General features: G+C 40.7%; 1 protein-coding gene across 2 annotated transcripts in view; it reads left to right on the top strand.

Annotated features, from left to right (window-relative positions):
• kcnn1a (potassium intermediate/small conductance calcium-activated channel, subfamily N, member 1a) overlaps positions 1 to 18,167 on the top strand; it is a 51,706-nt gene that overhangs the window by 7,727 nt on the left and 25,812 nt on the right. For both annotated transcript variants that reach the window (XM_034886793.1, XM_034886792.1), the window contains exons 2-3: positions 14,630 to 15,103; positions 18,015 to 18,110. In XM_034886793.1, coding sequence (XP_034742684.1) covers positions 14,630 to 15,103; positions 18,015 to 18,110 — 570 coding nt within the window. The remainder of the gene's footprint in view (positions 1 to 14,629; positions 15,104 to 18,014; positions 18,111 to 18,167) is intronic.

Consider the following 18,167-nt stretch of genomic DNA (forward strand, 5'->3'; position numbering starts at 1 on the left):
ACCGTTCCCTAGTAAAACTCAATCACAGCCTCCTCTGGCCACTGATAAATATTCATTGAGGAACAAAAAGCCTCAGCTGATCCGCATCTAGTCAGAACTACTCTGCCTTTAGCTGTTTATAGAGTACAATTTGTTACCTTTATACGAACAAAACACATTGCAATACATTCAAATTTAGTCCAACCTCTGATCAGGAGGCCTCTGTGCGTGTATGTGTAATTTAAGTGTGTTATAGCCTATATAGAGATTACTGTGTGTGTGCTTTAAGTGTGTTATAGCCTATATAGAGATTACTGTGTGTATACTTTGAGTGTGTTATATATAGATTACTGTGTGCATGTGATTATAGTTGCTTTTCTCCAGCACACAAGCTTTACAGAAACAGGAGACGATATGAATAAAGCCCCCTACCCCTCCCTCCTCCTTCATTACATCAAATCACTTAGCTTGTGAACATAAAATTACCATCATGAAAATACAGCAACCGAGTGTTTCCATGCACACTAGGGGTGTACCGATACATCGATCTGGGACGATAAGCCTATTAAATCCAATACTATCGATATGTGAAAATATCGATACATAACGTCTTTAAGATGCGCCCTTATTTAGAAATTCACCCGACTCGTCTCGGTCGCGGGGCCCTAAAGGGAAGACATTGTGACATCAGACAATATTGCATCGTTGTCCAAGAAAGCTATGTATAATGTTGTCATGATAAAACATGTGACTTACACCCCTGCTGCACACTAATGTTCCACTATACTTCCGAATATGACACGATTCCATATTTGACATAGGTCATGTAAACAGCATAATCCATTTGGGTAGAGATGCATGTCCAAAAGAAAAGAAGGAGAAACACACCTTTTTAAACATTATGAAAAACTTGGATATCAACAGGTTTTTGAATATGCTCAAACATTGGTATGCCGATGTTTTTGAGAAGGTGACTGAATGAATGAAAGAGAGAGAGAGAGGGAACAGGTGGAAAACTTTGAAAATAAATCCTATTTTGCAGGGCTGCATGTAAACAGCAAAATTAGTGGAATCCTTATTTTCATAAGCCATGTAAATGTTTAGGCAAAATATTGTCTTTTTGGGGATATTCTAAAGGTAGTTGTGGTAATCTTCTGAGGTTGAATACAGGCAAAGTAAGCTGCAGTAAAACATTATAAACATTAAGTGTGTGTGTGTGTGTGTTTGTGTGTGTTCTGCTGCATGTGTTTTGTGTGTTTGTGCACATTTGCATGTTGGTTCGTATCCCTGTTTGTGTGTAAGGGAAAGAAAGCGAGGGAGGATCGATGAGTGGGAGGATAGCTTTAGTATATCATTATCATGTGGATGCCACAGTCTTGACTTCAGACGCTAAAGGTCACATTAACTCCACTGCAGCTTCTAGTCATGTGGAAGAACCTCGTTTTTAGAAATCCTCTACCGTATCGCTACACTCTAGTCTTTCTCCTGTTTGAGTCACAGCAACGGCGCTCCATGTGTAATTATGCATCTGCAGTCATGTTTACAAAGAGGGTGGAAGTATCACACCATGTGCGTAAATGGGTGTGAACATGTGTTTGTGGTCCATAATAAAAAGCATTGATTTTAGAACAATGTATGAATGCTATTTTTGTTAATCTTGGTGTTCACACAATGCTGACATGAGAGAAATGTTGCACCTCGCTCCCTCCCTCACTCTCCCTGCTTATCTCCGGTTTATGTTAGCCGTTTCTATGGTTTTCGGCTCCCTGTAGTTCATATACAGCCGCTCCAGCCTCCATTATCAGCCTCCCTCCAACTGTTAACCCCTTAATGGGCCAGGGGTCTGCGTATATCCCCTTTTGTTACTGCCATTTTCCCTTTAACCCTTTCACAAACAAAGCTGCCTTCCATCTCTTTTCTTCTTTCTTTGAGAGTCCATTTTCCTTTTCCGCTCCCTAGCCACGTCTTCTTCTCTGTCAGACTGAAGAAAAAAATAGAATCACTTTACACTAAAGGGCCCAGGGGGCATTAGGAAACTGCTGCACTTAATTCCATAAAAACAATCACAGCTGGGGGGTGTTAGCACATTTTTCCAGAACTTTTGTCATGCAAGAAGTAATAGAGTAGCATTAAATGGTTCTTTTGACTGTACAGTACAGTACAGTACAGTGTGGGGTCTGGTTATGGTTCACCTACCTGAAAACAAGATTACATTTGGCGCTCTAAAGTGCACTAAATATATATAGATATATGTGTGTGTGTGTGTGTGTGTGTGTGTTTGTGTGTGTGTTAATTTGCATCTGTGGGTGACTCCAATGTGCTTCTTTTCCAACTGGCCTTTGTCTCAGAAGAAAGGGGGGGTTCAGAGCCAGATAAGGATATTTAATTAGCTGGCGGCTGCAGCAGTCAGAGCATGCTAGAGCCGGGTGACATATGGTGAGGGCTCTCTGCAAGTGTGGCGAAGCAATGAAACCCGATATCATCTTTTTCATCTCCTCACTGTTTCAGTCATTTCCCCATTGGAATGTCAAACATATACCGTCTGGTTCCTTAGATGTCTTCTTCTTTTTCTTCCTGTTTGTCCGTGAAAGTCTCATTGTGGAAATGAAAATGGAAAATAACTAGAATATGGGGAATTCAGTAGAAAGGTTTTCAGATTAACACCATTTGAGATTGAACTTTCTTTTCAATGGTGTTTATTCTCATAGGAAAGTGTGCACAGTTGCAGGGAACCCCCTATTTATCTAGTTATTCAGTGGTATTTAAAATGTATATATTCTCTGTGAGATATTGATGAGGATTCGGTTTGACCCTGAAATGCTAAAACAATGAGAATTCCTCGGATTCTCCATCACTCTCTCTTCCTCTTCCTCTCCCTCTCGTGTCCTCTAGCTTCTCCGGTTGGCTTGCGTCCTCCTCACGTCATAAATCTCAAGCAGGATGTTTCCAGGCAACTCTCCAGTCAATCTTTACTGACTTTGTTGCACTATCGATCAGTCCTGTGCTATAGGTTGTCCTGGCTTCTCTCTCCTCCATTGATGTTTTTGCCTCTGGGAACGACAGAAACTGCCTTGGCCCGAATTTACAGAGGGCTCGTTTTTAAATGACTTACAATCACCTCGCAATGAAAATAGAATTTGTCAGGCTGTGGCATTTATACATTGACGCTGTTGTTGGATGTCACAAGAGTGAATGCAGTTAGATGAGAGGTCAGAATTGTGGGATGGCAGAGTGGTTTATGGGGCACTTAACGGTGATAATCTCTGAGAGGAATATATGGTCACTGGGTCTTGTTAGGATGTCAAATAGCCGCCAGGGGAACAGTCACCTAATGAAGATGGTTTAGTCCTCTGGGCCCAGAGGCAAGATGATAATTTAAGACAATTGCTGACAATGATCTTATGTTTTTCACTGAAAATCATTGAGATTGAAGCTAATTATGTTGCCTTCACAGTAACCTTTAAAGCATTACATGTACATCATTGGCTTTCCTTTTGCTCCTAAATTGGAAGTGTGTGTGTGTGTGTGTGTGTGTGTGTGTGTGTGTGTGTGCTGTTCCCAACCATGTGCATTATTTATCATTTAGAAAAGTGGAAAGAAGTATTGGTATGAGAGGCCATTTAGGTCAAAATTCATACGTTCTCACACAACATCATGATGTTACAATATACTCTCCTTCACACAACTATGCCCTCCTAAATGTGCAGTCACTGACTACATATACAATACTTTCTTTAATGGACAACTATACTTACTCTCATGTTACACTCTACCATAATATTATGAGAGGATAATTGTACATGTGAATGAGAGTGGAGGGTGGTCTCTCTAAAATGGTCTCATACTCACACACAGTTATATATAATATCTTTTCCGTCCACTACTGCATCAACACACCCACACTTGTTTTGAAGCTCTGCCATTACCCACATTTATGTAATTTCTTATAAGGAATACAAAGACAGACAAATGGAATAGAAGTCCTGACACGAAACCGCTTGGGAAAGATGAAAATGTCTGCTATCAAAATATCTGCGAGACAGATATGTAAAGTCCAAGAGGAAGCTGAAATGCGCATGCGTGGAACAACAAATCGTTGCAAACCCTTAGTTGTAAAATGAAGGGAACCACGGAAAGTATGTCCTAAGAGTTTTAAAGGACAATTCTGGTGCAAATATTCGGACTAACACATTGGGACCGAGTTAACCGTCCTCTGGGATATGTTTTAATGCTAATCTAATGTGACCAGTTTTAGCCCCATCCTCTAATTAGCTCATACCGCTAGTTGTCAGGGCACGTGATAATGACAAAAAATAGTTATGTTATACCTGTAACAAGGCTCAAAACAGCATCACACTTCCACGGTAGCATAATGACCAGTCACTGTGCAGCCAGAAACCAGTAACATAGGTTAAGCGCGCCGTTTGCGCTATAACCGGTCACATTAGATTCATTTTGCGCTGGAATTTAAGAATGAATGTTTATAAAAGACTAAAGTGGTGTTAAAATAAAAGGGATGGGCTCCTCTCATAAGACTATGTCAAAGACTGGGTCTGCCTCGTCATAAGGAGGTTATCAGCACAAATCTGGCATCGATCAAGCAATCCGCTAGAATGGGAGCAATATTGGGGAATACTGGTAATTAGTTTAAATAAAGAAAATACTTAAGAGAGCTGATCAGAGACTCGTGGAAATGCTCTTCTGGTCCCATTTTCATGTACAATGGCAAACCTCAAGGAGCAGGTTTCAACATAAACACTGGGAATATGTGATGTGTGACAGTATATTGTGCCATCAACCATTTTACCTGGAATAGGACTTTTTTTTACATGCATATAAGATGCAGTTTAATAGTTTAAGTTAAGTTATATGAACCTTCTGTCTATACCAAAAAAAGTCCTTACACCAGCCTTTTGTTCTTCAGATATTAAAAATAAGTAATTTTCTCATATTGTTACATCATAGAAATACATGTAATACAATAAACAAAATAGAGCACAGCAGAGCAAAGATTTCCGGAATCTGAACGTTTTTTTTTTACCAGTTGTAGAATTTAACTAAATGAACTAAAACTATTATTATTATTATTATTATTATTATTATTCAAGTTATAATAGTTCTGATAACAGCCGGATTACAATAAAACCATTTTATATAACGACCTTTATTGGGAAAAACTGTTTTTTTTTCTTAACATCTACACTCTGCTCACGCTCACACACCTGAGTTATGTCTAAGGTGCTTTCTTACGTAAACACTCTACTCGGACTCTTCGGCCGTTGTGTCATTTATAAGCATTTATTTTTACCACTTGTCAGCGCAAACAAACATACTGGGCTTAGAGTGGTCCTTTTGACGGGGTAAATTGGGCGGGTGTTGAACAAAGGCAATATAGTCACAATACAGATAATGGAACAGTGACCAGAAATAGTAGTTGTAGTAGTTCATGGTGTTACAGGATGTAGCAGGCCACAGCAGAGCATAGCTGGATGTAGCAGGACATAGCAGGGCGCGGAGAAGGACCATTGGGACAGCTGCAACCATGATTTAGGTGCCCTAAGCCAAGGACACATGCTGGGCAAAAAAAGGACTCTGGGGGAATAAGCTCCCCAGAGCTATGCTAGTAACAAGTATTTCTGGGACAAGGATGCATAAAGATAGAAAAAGAGAGAGAAAGAGAGAGAGGAGAGAGAAGCTCAGTGTCAAAGGAAGTTCCCCAGCAGTCTAAAACTTTAACAGCATAATGAAGAGAGACAGGTTAAGCAGAGGAGCCTGGTGGGGCTAGAACTCTCCCCTGCAGGATCGGGCTGTCCTGCCTTGCCTCCCTCTACTTTGTTTATATCATTGAATATCTGGTAGATTAATCTGACGACTATGAAAAGAAGCAGAGAAGAGAAGGGGTGCTGCGTCTGCAGACATACACCGTCCCCCGCCGGTCTAGGCGAACGCTGCAACTCCTCACTCCCTAAATATAAGCTTTTTCAAAGAGGATAGTTTTAAGTTTACTCCTAGAATAAGCTATTAGCAATTCATGTTTGCATAATCACTGGATTATGTTGATACTGAAGACAAAACTTGATGATTCTCAAGTTTTCAGGGTAAAATGTGCAATTTTTTTAAGCGGAATTACAGACATGTGCTTACAATGGACATTGGAGATAAAGATATCTTTGAGAATAGTAAGTCACAATGGATCTCAAACTATTTGTGTTATGTATGTGTGTTCACATATGGCTGAGTCAAAGCACCCCCTCCCCCATCCCCCCTTTAACTCGCCCTAACAGTTTGAAAACCTCTGGTATAAGTCATAAATAGGACATCTTCCTTGCATTTAGTTTAGTACTTGTCAAAAGGTTCAGTTATATTTATACAGAAGCCTGTCATGTGTGTGTGTATTTGTATACGTATGTATATTTGTATGTGTATTTATTTAAAGGTTGGTTGGCAGCATCAGTCCATCCATTATCAACCCGATCTTCATATTAAGTTTTTAACAACCTGCCTCCTTAATTTGCTGGAAATTAAAAAGAAATGTTCCTAATGAGGCAGTGGGTGTCCCACAGGGACGGTAATCCCCCCATCAGTTCTAACCCCAATCTCCCAAGGACCTAGTTTATGAGACACAAACTCACACAGGTTTACATGGAGTAACCTTGTTGGGTCCTAATTATAAAAGCATTGTGTCTCTGCTAAACACAGCGAGTTATTAGTCCTAACAATAACACATTCCCACAGGCATGTCCCTTTTCTCCATGGAGGATTTGTCTTGTTTTTGCCTCCTTTTTGTTGTTAATCTCTGAGAGAAGAGCATGCGAGTAAGAAAAGGAGGAACAGTGAAGGAGGCCTAGCACTGCTAGAGGCCAAAAATCTCTGTTATCAAGCTACCATCATTGATAACTGCCTGCTGTGTGCACAGTAAGATCTGCATACATTCATTTTTACACAGAATTTAAGATGATTTGTTCCCCCCTTAGATACTAAATAACCTATCTGTGGTAGCTTTTATATGCAGCTCCAACCCTGGATTCATCATGCATTAATTCTTTTTTAACGTTTTTAGAATCATCTGTAGATTTTTAATCAAATGTGCACATAGTAAAATACACAAACAAATAATTAGGGCAACATTAGATGACTCATAGTTGGAGTGAATATGATATTTAAACGATGCCAACGCTGAACTAACAGTAATATAATCTCATCTTGTTTTTGTGACTTAATGCGATTGTGTCGTATTTTATTTATTGATTTTTGTTTCTTGTTATTTGCCTCAGTAAAGGTTATAGCCTCCCTGAGGGGACTGTAGTGCTGAACTTGTTTTTTGAAATTGTATTGTCACAATGTGTTGTGTGTAGATTTTATTGTTGCCTTTTATTCTCGGGCTGAGTTGCTGTGCTGGGTCTTTCCTCTGGGGATTCCATTAAAGCCGTTGATAATAATGGGACGCTACACTACAGACCCGGGCCACTTGCAACTCATTGTCGGGTTTGTCCTGTGTCACACGTTTGTTTTTTGTTTTTTACAACAAACTTTTGAGCTAGCAACCTATTCGCTAAAAATGGAAATGTTTGTGGAAACTTTGGATCATTCAACAATGCAGGCCTGACTCGTTGTTTTGGGGAATGATTGTAAAGGTTTACAGAGAATATGTTTATTATACGACCGGTTGGTGGGATTACTGTGGATGAAGTGTAGAACTGCTACAGACTACTAATTTTTTCTATTTTTGTTATTGCCACTCTTCATTCTAACCCCGACCGGCCCGTCAGACACCGCCTACCAAGAGCCTGGGTCTGACCGAGGTTTCTGCCTAAAAGGAAGTTTTTCCTCGCCACTGTCGCACTGTTGCTTGCTCGGGAGGAGACTACTAGAACTGTTGGGTCCTTGTAAATTCTGGAGTGTGGTCTATCTGTATAGTGTCTTGAGATAACTCTTGTTATGAATTGATACTATAAATAAAATTGAATTGAATTGAAAAGTACACACGGTGATACACTGGTGAGAGTAAATTATGTATCACCATGTATCCAGCTCATTTGACTAGCTCCTGTTACTGTATTGTGTGAACAGTTAACTTCATTTATTATTTTATGTGCGGTTTCCGTTTGCAGGATGCATTGTTCCATCAAAACAAGTTCCTTCATGAGACTATTCTGCGGAGCCACCATCACTGCGTCCAGAGCTTAGCTCCGCCCAAGATAATTGTGATTGGTTTAAAGTAGAGCCCGACCAATAAAGGATTTTTAAGGCTGATACTGATACAAATATTTGGTTATTTAAAAATTCAACATACCGATGTATTGGCCGATAACGTATTATTAAAAAAAAATCCAGAAACGCGTCACAAAACATAAACAGATTTCCCTAACATCAGTTATTTGTAGTTATGAGTTCTCCCTAAAAAAAATTATAACTTGTTTTATTGTCACAACAGAACAGAAGAACATCAAAATATAAGTATATATAAATATATTAGTTCTGATAAATAAAATATATAAAAATACAAACTTCAGATATGAAACATTTAATTGTCTTTTTTTTTGTATTGTCCATTATAAATGCAGATACCGATAGGTATAACATCTCTTTTCCCAGTGATTTGCCAACTGTTTAAGAAGTGTGCCTTCCTTAATCAAGTCATGTGATCACTTTTCATTCGTTACAGATGTTAAACACTGAACATGTCCAATATGCACAATCAGACATGAGTAGATGTGGGACTGGAAATGTTTGAATAAATGTATGAGGTGAAAAACTCACTTGGCTTTTCATGTGCTTCACTGTGATCTCTTCTTGTCCCACACACACACTTGTGAGCTGCTCACTTAAGTGGAAATCAAGCAGTTGTCCGCACTCTTGCCGATCGTTCCAGACATGTGAAGTCGTCGTGAGAATATTCTGTGAAATACTCTTTGAACGTCAGTTGCTTCTCCAATCTCTGGGACTGTGGTGTCTTTGTGAAACACTTACAACAGCTTTGACTTATCCTGCAGAAGGGCAAAACCAGCCATTATTTAACAGCGGACATCCCTACAGAGATATAAGTAAATGTAAATGTGCTGTATTTATATAGCGCTTTTCCAGTCTTAACAACTGCTCAAAGCGCTTTTTACATCTACAGGAAACATTCACCATTCACACACATTCATACACTGTGGCCGGGGCTGCCGTACAAGGTGCCACCTGCTCATCAGATACACACTCACACACTCCGATGCGCAGCACCGGGGACAACTTGGGGTTCAGTGTCTTGCCCAAGGACACTTCGACAATGACTGCAGGGGCGGGGATTGAACCACCAACCTTCCAATTGGCAAGCAACCTCTCTACCACTGAGCCACAGCCGCCCCGTAGAACCACGTGGGACATGAAGTATAAGGCGATAAGACTCGGAACACAGAGGCTCACCCTTTCTACTACTGCGAAGATATAGCATTTCTACCTGGACACTGATGAAGATGACAGTTTAGTGAAACATGATATAGACGTCTGTGCTATTAATTTCGGAGCATTAGATACTCCAACAAGATCGCATGAAATATATATTGTGTATTTTAATCACTGCTGTGCACACACAGAGAGCTGCGATGGAGGATTTTCTTTATGAATGTGGGGATGCAGCCGCTGATTTTCCTCCCGTCTTTGCCCGCGCTGAGTAATGATCCACATGCTGGTCGGGGATGGACGGAGGAGCCTCGATGCCTGCTGGCCTGTCAGAGAAATGTGACAGCATCTAGTGTGCAGGGACAAACTGGAGAATGTAGCCTGCAGCTCTCAATCACTCCAGGGGCTGGCAAAGACACCCACAGGGAGCTGTCTGCCCTCTCTTTTAATTTATCTCTTTCTCCTTCACCCTCTCTGTCTTTCCTGTTTCCTCACTTTCTGCCATTTTGTGCCGCTCTTCCTTCTTCCTTGTTCTCTTTTGTGTTTCTCCTTTCATGCCAGCCTTGTCAGCATCCGTTTGCAAATTTTACACACTCACATACACGTGGATCTTCTCAAACAATTCCTCCTTGCGCTTGTTTCGTCGATGCACAATGTCAATATCCGACCTAATCCAGTGCCTGGCTTAGGCTCAGCTTGTTCTACTAGCTCACATATGCACACATCCACCCACCCACATACAACACACACATAATTTAACAGACCAGCACCCACATGCTCAAACTCACAAACAAACACGCAGAATTGAACACACTTGATTTTAGAATACACAATTCCATTTTTAGGGTAGATAAGCCTTTAACACTGCAGCACAGAAGCCCCACACAACACTAAAGAATGAGGATTTTCTATTAGATTTGAGCCGGCTGGAGAGAGAGTGAGAGACGGAGAGGAGCGAGGCAGAGAGTTGCCTTCATTTAAACTGTTCTGCACTGAGGCTTTTCAATTTGATTATGAGGCTCCATTTCATAGAGCCTGGATGCTGCGTGCCATTCAAAATGAAATTGAGCCGTCGGTCGGCTGGACAAGCAGCCTCACTGCGTCTCCTCTGTGGAGGCATCATGGGATGGCAAGGGCAATGCTGGCCCACTGTGCCCTTTCACTGCACTGTTTAGGAAATCTGGCTAAGTGGGCGAGAGAATGGAATTCATGGAGGCTGAGGTTTTGGAGTGTGATGGAAGGACTCCTGCTGCAAAGTCTGTGAAGGACTCTTTAGTTAAACAGAGGAAAAAGTCAGGCATGTACGATGTGTTTTGTCTAACGTCCTCAGTGTGCCTGTACAGACACACGCACGCACACACACACATATACCTGACCTGGATCAGTGACTGATGATCACCAGAAACTGCTAACTAAAGCTGAGGATGTAACAGCAGCCCTGCTCTCTGGTGTCCATCATCAATCCTGTTCATTTACATTATTGGAACACTTCCTGGGACGGTGTCCTTTTACATCTCAGGCTCCTGGCTGTCACTACACGGCCTTTTTACTCTGATCAATGGACATGTAATTGGAAACCATATTAGGGTGCATTCTGCGTCTCATTTTATAGTGTCACTGTTTACAATATATAGAAATGTTATAAGGGGGGAATACATCTTTTTTTTTTTTTATTATGCATTGCTATTGGTCCACTCTAACTAAAGGAATGGAGGAACCCATAGCTTTGCAAAGCCAGATTACTTTTACATGGCTTCATATGTATTTTAATATGTTTTATTTAGAAAGTCGGGAGGAATTTATCAAGCACATCATTCGTGTGTGTTCAGTTAGAAATTCCAAGACGGACACCTGGATAGCTCACCTGGTAGAGTGTGCGCCCCATGTACAAAGGCTCAGTCCTTCTCGTGGTGTCTGCAGGTTCAACTCCGACCTGCGGCCCTTTGCTGCATGTCATTGCCCCTGTCACTCCCCTTCTCTTAATCAGCTGTCCTATATGTGTTAGGGTTAGATAATCTTTCAAAGAGGAAAAATTAATCATTGAGACCCCATATATGTTAAACAGTTCACTCCACATTTATTTTGTTATGCTTATTTGTTTTTGTTTTTCCCTCTGGAAGAGCTGAAGACAAGTCAATCCATGCCAGTGGTGTGTTTGTCCAGTACGGAGCAGGGAGGATTCATGCCTGAGAGTAGGCTGTCAATCATTTATTGTACAGTCATACTTACTCAGAGTTCCCTCTGCTCTATGAACCAACACCTTGAACAAATTTGAACAATGACATTTCTTGACTGACTGTTGTGTCATAAACTGTGGTGGTAGAACAGACTGGCTACTGATCATAGGGATGGTGGTTTGAACCTTTAGCCTCCAACACTGTGTCTAGGCAGATAAACAGTAAAAATACACTCATGTCCTATAACTTCACAAAACAATAGTTTTTCTCAGATATTGTGGCCCAGGACCCATATTTGCATATCAAGCATTTCAGAACCACTCTGAAAGTTTGACTGGGTCTAAAAATACCCTGAGCTCAGAGAAGGAGCTTCAGAGTTATTTACTTCCTACACAAACGCTAGGAAATTCTCTTTTGACGATGAATGACATAATGTTGTGACACTCAAAAATAAAAGAATACTGATATTTTAGTTGCTCAATACAAGTTATGCTGGAGATTTGACACACTGGCAGGCAGATCTAATCTAGAGCTTGATGCTGTGGGAAAAAGGCATGGTGAAGACTTATTTATAACATTTAACAAAACGTATTAAAATTGCCTACAAAAATAACCTATTCAGTTTCATTGTGTACACCACTTGAGTTCAATCAAGCAATAATTTTAATGCTGCTCATCCAGTCCCTGCATTAAGATGATTTGGCACTGCTGCTGGTCTTTTGTCATCAGTGATAATTGTCTATACTGATAGCGTTGTTGCTGCTGATGCTGATGCTTGTAATTTTGTTTCAGTGAAAATGATGAATATGTAGGGATTCTAATATGCCTTGCTGTATCTCTTTGTTTCTAACATATTGTAAAAATTAACCTTTTACGGATTGGAGAAAAAAAAATCTGTATTGAGACATTTAATCTACTCTGAACCTTTAAGGAACTTTTTTTATTGAGTTAATTGAATTTGTTAAACTGAAATCAAAATTGCAAAATTCAGCACTCCCTGTTCTATTTTTATCCTCTAATAAAGAACAGCAGCCTGACCACTATTGCCATATCAGCATCTGTTTGTACAGTATTTCCTGTCATTCAAACCTAAAGTTCACTCAGTCTTCGAAAGGGTAGACAGGTTCTAATGGCACAGATTAAAAAGCAATTTAATAGCAAAAAGGGGATTAGAAACACTATGGGATGCACTAATCCTTAACCTTTAGTCCTGTTCTCATGGAGCCACAATATGCACAAGACGATAGCATCACAGGACTGGCGTTAGTAAATTTCCATTAGGCCGCCCTTCTTTATTCCCACTAGCACATTTAAAGGCATTAGGCGTGCTTTGTCGAGGCTAATAAAAAGGGCCAGCAGTGCTATCCCACACCCCCGACTTGTTTCGGAAAAAGTACTGTTCCATGTGAAGTTTTCATAACCCATTATGATAATCTGCCCGAGTCTCTGAAGGGCAGAAGATAGACAGGCAGATAGATGCTTCTGGGGTGACTGCTTCACAGCCTCTGCGTGGATTGAACATTTTCTGTCTGCGTAACCGGGACAGAGACTCACTCCTATCTGCCAAGAAGAGTAGAGATGACTCAGTGCAAGAAGAGAAGCACGGCTAGGGTCAGAAAAGAAAAACAGCAACATTTTGTGCAGGTAAAAAAAAGTTTTGAAAAAAGGGTCAAGATATGCTCTCCTGTCTCGGTAAAATTAGAAATTATATAAACAATATTGGGATGCAGCGACATTTCATAGTCTATTAATCTGTTGATTATTTTCTCAATTAATCGATTAGTTGTTTGGTCTATAAAATGTCAGACAATGGAGAAAAATGTGGATCCGTGTTTCTGAGAGGACGTCCTCAAATGTCTTGTTTTGTCCTCAACTCAAAGATATTCAGCTTGCTGTCACTGAGAAGAGAAGAAACTAGAATATATTCACATTTAAAACAAGCTGGTATCAAAGAATTTTACTTTTATCTTAAAAGAATTACTCAAACCGACTAATCAATTATTAAAATAGTTGGCGATTAATTTAAAAGTTGACAACTAATCAAATGATAAGACGTTGCAGCTCTAAAACAATGTACTACTTAGTGGTTGAATATACAGTATGTATGTATGTGTGCTTTGCAACTTGTTTCCACATCCCTCAACAGACTCTTATGTACAGTTTCAAAGAAAACCAGTGGGAATCTCACATGTGGTCTCTGTGACAAACCTGATTTGAGAAGGTCCACATTTCTTCTTTTTTCATTCTTTTTTGTGCAGCCTGCTTCTAATCTCTGCAGAAGAAGACTGTTCCTCTAATAGGAAACAGGGTCACGCCAAGCATTAATCATTCATGTCTAAATTTGTGCAGTGCAAAGATTCAATTTTCTGCACTTTGTAGGGTCCGCTATTGGTTATATGGTTATTTATACATCAAAGTCCATTCATTATTCATTTGTTGTGAGCCATCCAATTATGATGCCCTTTTCTTAAAGGAAAACGCCGGAAACATACTGTTAAAGGAAGGAAGGTTTCCACTGTTGTGAAATGGTGATTATCTTGTTTTTATCAACACTTCCTAACACGCGCTTGAACTTAAAATGAACAACCACATCACCTTTACCTGCACTCGGTTTATGTTTCCCAAGGAAGAAGAATATTTGAACAAGAACGGTTGATATTTTGGTTCATATTGTATGTTTTGTCCTGCTCAGCACTAAATTAGTCTGCTTTTATAATCAAAAACATTTTGTATTATTTTTTGCAAGATCCTTCCCTCTTTGTGGCCTCTCTAGAGCCACAGCAATGTAACTCCCACATCAGTGCTCTATTTAAAGTCTAAACCTGTATCAACCTGCTGTCAGTTTTTACACCATTTTTTGTTGTGATAGTATTGTGTTTATCACTCTTTAAAAAACAAACATGACATACTGTACATTGCATTACTTACTAAAGCATCTTAGCCTCTCAAAGGCATGAGCTCTTCCCTGTGAAATAATTCAAGTCAAAACACAACAGGACGGCTTAGCCCAGTTAACTTTAAAAGAGACAATCAAAGTACCTTGGAATGGAGTGTCTGTGTGTATTTAGCACTCTTCTTGCTGTTCACAGGCCACTACTGAGCAGAAGAAGCTGAGCCATGCTGGATCCAAGCCCTCCCTGTCTGAGAGCAGTGGCCGACTCCCTCAGATAGCCATGAACACCTGCAAGTACAATGGCGGAGTGGTGAGACCACTAGTGGGCAGCCTGGCGTCCTCGTCGCGCCGCAACCTCGCAGAGCTCGACTCGGAGACGCAGCCCTTGCAGGCGCTGCACAGCTCTGGTCTGGAGGTGGTGGTGTCGAAGGGCAACGGCGGCGAAGACCCCAGCAAGGCGTCCAATGAGAGCTTGGTCAGGGAGGGCAGCGGGCACAGCGGAGGAAGGGCGCCGCAGAAGAAGAACAGGGACATTGGCTACAGGCTTGGCCACCGGCGGGCGCTGTTTGAGAAGCGGAAGCGGCTCAGCGACTACGCACTCATCTTCGGGATGTTTGGGATTGTTGTCATGGTGACAGAGACGGAACTGTCATGGGGGGTTTACACTAAGGTAGGTTGTGCATGTGTGTGATGCATGAGTGGGAGCTTTGTGTGTTGTCACTGCTATTGTTCATTTTGGATTTTGTGTGGGGTTGGCAGCTGTCACATTTTTGAAAAGTGATTATTAGCACAGACGCTGACATACATCATCTAACAAAGGTGATGGGAATATTGCACAGATCAAAAGGAGTGTCATGTGATCTATGCTATGACTATGGTATAGATACTATAGTATACATCATGTAAGAGTCTATTGATTGGATAAAATCTCATTACAGTAACTGAGAAAGGCCTGTTTTTCTTACTAGCCTACTTGTTTTGGGTTTTTTAAATATGCACTTTTTCATTCTTTGCATCAGATTGGTGTTTAGCAAAAGGACTGGTTCCACTACTGGTGCCATTGTGGCTGTCCATTATTCCCTATGAAGCCAGCATCTAAAATCACTTTCTCACAGCAGGAGAGGAAGATGGAGAGGAGAATAGCGGAGGAAAGGGATGAAGAGAAATACAGATTAAGGCATGAAGAATAAGGTCAATAGGAGTGAAAGATAGATATGATGTTCCAAACACCCAACAGTATCATTTGCTTTTAGCAGATCAGAGTGGAGATGACACAGCACACGTTAGGAACATGTGGAACTCTAGAACGAGGTCATCAACAGAGCAGAGTGATGGTGACCAGGTCACCCCCCCCCCTCCGACCTGCTGTTGTCCTTCTGTGTCAGCCCATCACTTTTACTGTGTCAGGGAATTGTGGGAAGAATATCGTGCACTAATTGCAATGAGAGCAGCTTCTCAAGAATGTTAACAAGGATGTTTACTTGAGAGCTGACATTGCAGTGCCTGGCAGTATATTTTGGGTCACAGAACAACAAGCATTCATTTTAAGTCATGCGCCTTCCTACCTAACTAATTTAAGTCTAATACTGACTCTTGTTGCAGCTCAGTTTTGGTTTTTACCTATGTGTAAGAAATTTAAGAGGGTTGTGTTGCACTCGGCTATGTTCAAAAGCTATAGTTGTTAACTTTTACTTTTCACCAGCTAGATGCTACCTTTGACTTTTCAGTCAATTGGCTTGATGCCAATTAGGATTTCTTTTGCTGGCTAGTTGCCAATTTTGTATTGTTTTCTCTTCAAGGATTATATATAATCCAAAATTTGAGATTAATTCATGATCTGTATTGTCAGAAATGTTAAAATCTTAAATGTTTTGCATAGAAAAACCTTTGGTATGCTTTAAAAATTCATCAGCATTCACTGAGTACATTTGTAGTAAATGGGCTGAAACATACAAAACCACTGATATGTTTCATGAGTGATTGATTGTTTTGGTTTTAAATGTTTTTTGGATTGTGTCTGTGTGTGTGTGTGTGTGTGTGTGTGTGTGTGTGTGTGTGTGTGTGTGTGTGTGTGTGTGTGTGGGTGTGTTGCCCTGATAATCAATAGGATGATTAATGGGGTTTTAAAGTAAGTCAATAGGTTGACTGTAACTGTTACTGAGTGGAACTCAGTCTATTCATCAAGCTGACCTCAGCTGAAATGGCACAACAGCACCCCCACCCACGTCAGACAGGTAGCATGTGCTACCTGTCGGGATGGTCCATTTTCCATCTCATGTCACATTAAACAGCAGACACTTGAGGCTCAGCCAAGGTTTTCTGAGGGCGGAAGGAGAAAAACACGTTAAGACGCAGTGAGCAATGGGACTGAAAAATCCTTGAACCTTTGGCAGGTGGATTAATTGGTTTATTCAATGCTATTTCACCAGGGACTTTTCAAAACAATTTCAGACATTAGAATATCTTAAGAACTTGTCGTCGAGCCGAGGGGCAAAGCAATCTTGTTGATAGCTATAAATAAATTTTGTAATATGGACCACCAAAGGACAGAGTAATATTGGGCAGCTCTCACTGTCATCGCACGATTATGAACGATATTTCCACTTCTGTCGTTCTTGCCGTTGTTATAATATCAACCCTACGATCATTAGACTGCCGCAGAGAGGCAGTTTTACACCGTGGATGTTAAATTGATTTATAAAATGGCATCTTACCAACATAAAAGGGGTGAGTTGAGTAGTACAGGTTCTCATTTCCTAGATCTATTGCCCCCATGTACACACGCATACACACACACACCTACATACACACACACACACACACACACACACACACACACACACACACACACACACACAGAGCGCTATCAACCAGCTGGCCTATTTATCACCAGCAACACTCACTATGGTGGCTCCTCTGCTAATGCTATCCTTGCCTTTTCTGCACCCACCATTAACTGGAAGTCCCCCTGTAAGTGATGGGCTTTGATTAATTGGTAGTTTAGATGGTGGGGAACAGCATCCATAGATAATATCAGGCTGCACCTACACCTGCAGCTGCATTGTTTAGCAACATCCTGACTGCGCTGTTTGTGTGTAAAACGCCATTATCTGCTCTCATTTAGACGTTTACGCTAATAAGCACTGGGTGTGCAAGCTTGTGCGCGTGTGATTGCATGTGTGTGCGTTTGTCTGCAGCTGTTTATACTTTTGTGTATGCATGTGTTTATATATTGGATGTTTTATACTACCCATATAAGCCAACATTAGGAGCATTTGTTTTCAATGTAGCTAAACACTGCCAGATTTGAAATTCTGAGTAACAGTAAATACACTCAGCTTTTATTCGACTCTGTTTTGCTCCACTGCCTCCGTTCACCTTGTTGCTAAGCAGTAACATACAACTCAGAAATCATTGGTTTTATAGTGATAAGTTAACATTGCAATCTATTAAATATACAATGAACCCAGGGAACACTTCATCTTGTTATTGCCCCAATATGTGATTGTATATGTGTTAACTTTGTTCAGTTAACATGGCCATTCCTAATATCTCTTCCCTGTCTTTTTCTCTCACCACAGGAATCTTCATACTCATTTGCACTGAAATGCCTTATCAGCCTTTCCACTGTTATATTGCTTGGTCTTATAATAATGTACCATGCCAGGGAAATCCAGGTGAGTCTACAACATAAACAAACACTTTATGTTTTCCATTGTACCAGCAGCTTTTGG

This window comes from Etheostoma cragini, chromosome 12 (genome assembly GCF_013103735.1).
Source record: "Etheostoma cragini isolate CJK2018 chromosome 12, CSU_Ecrag_1.0, whole genome shotgun sequence".
NCBI classification, from domain to species: domain Eukaryota; kingdom Metazoa; phylum Chordata; class Actinopteri; order Perciformes; family Percidae; genus Etheostoma; species Etheostoma cragini.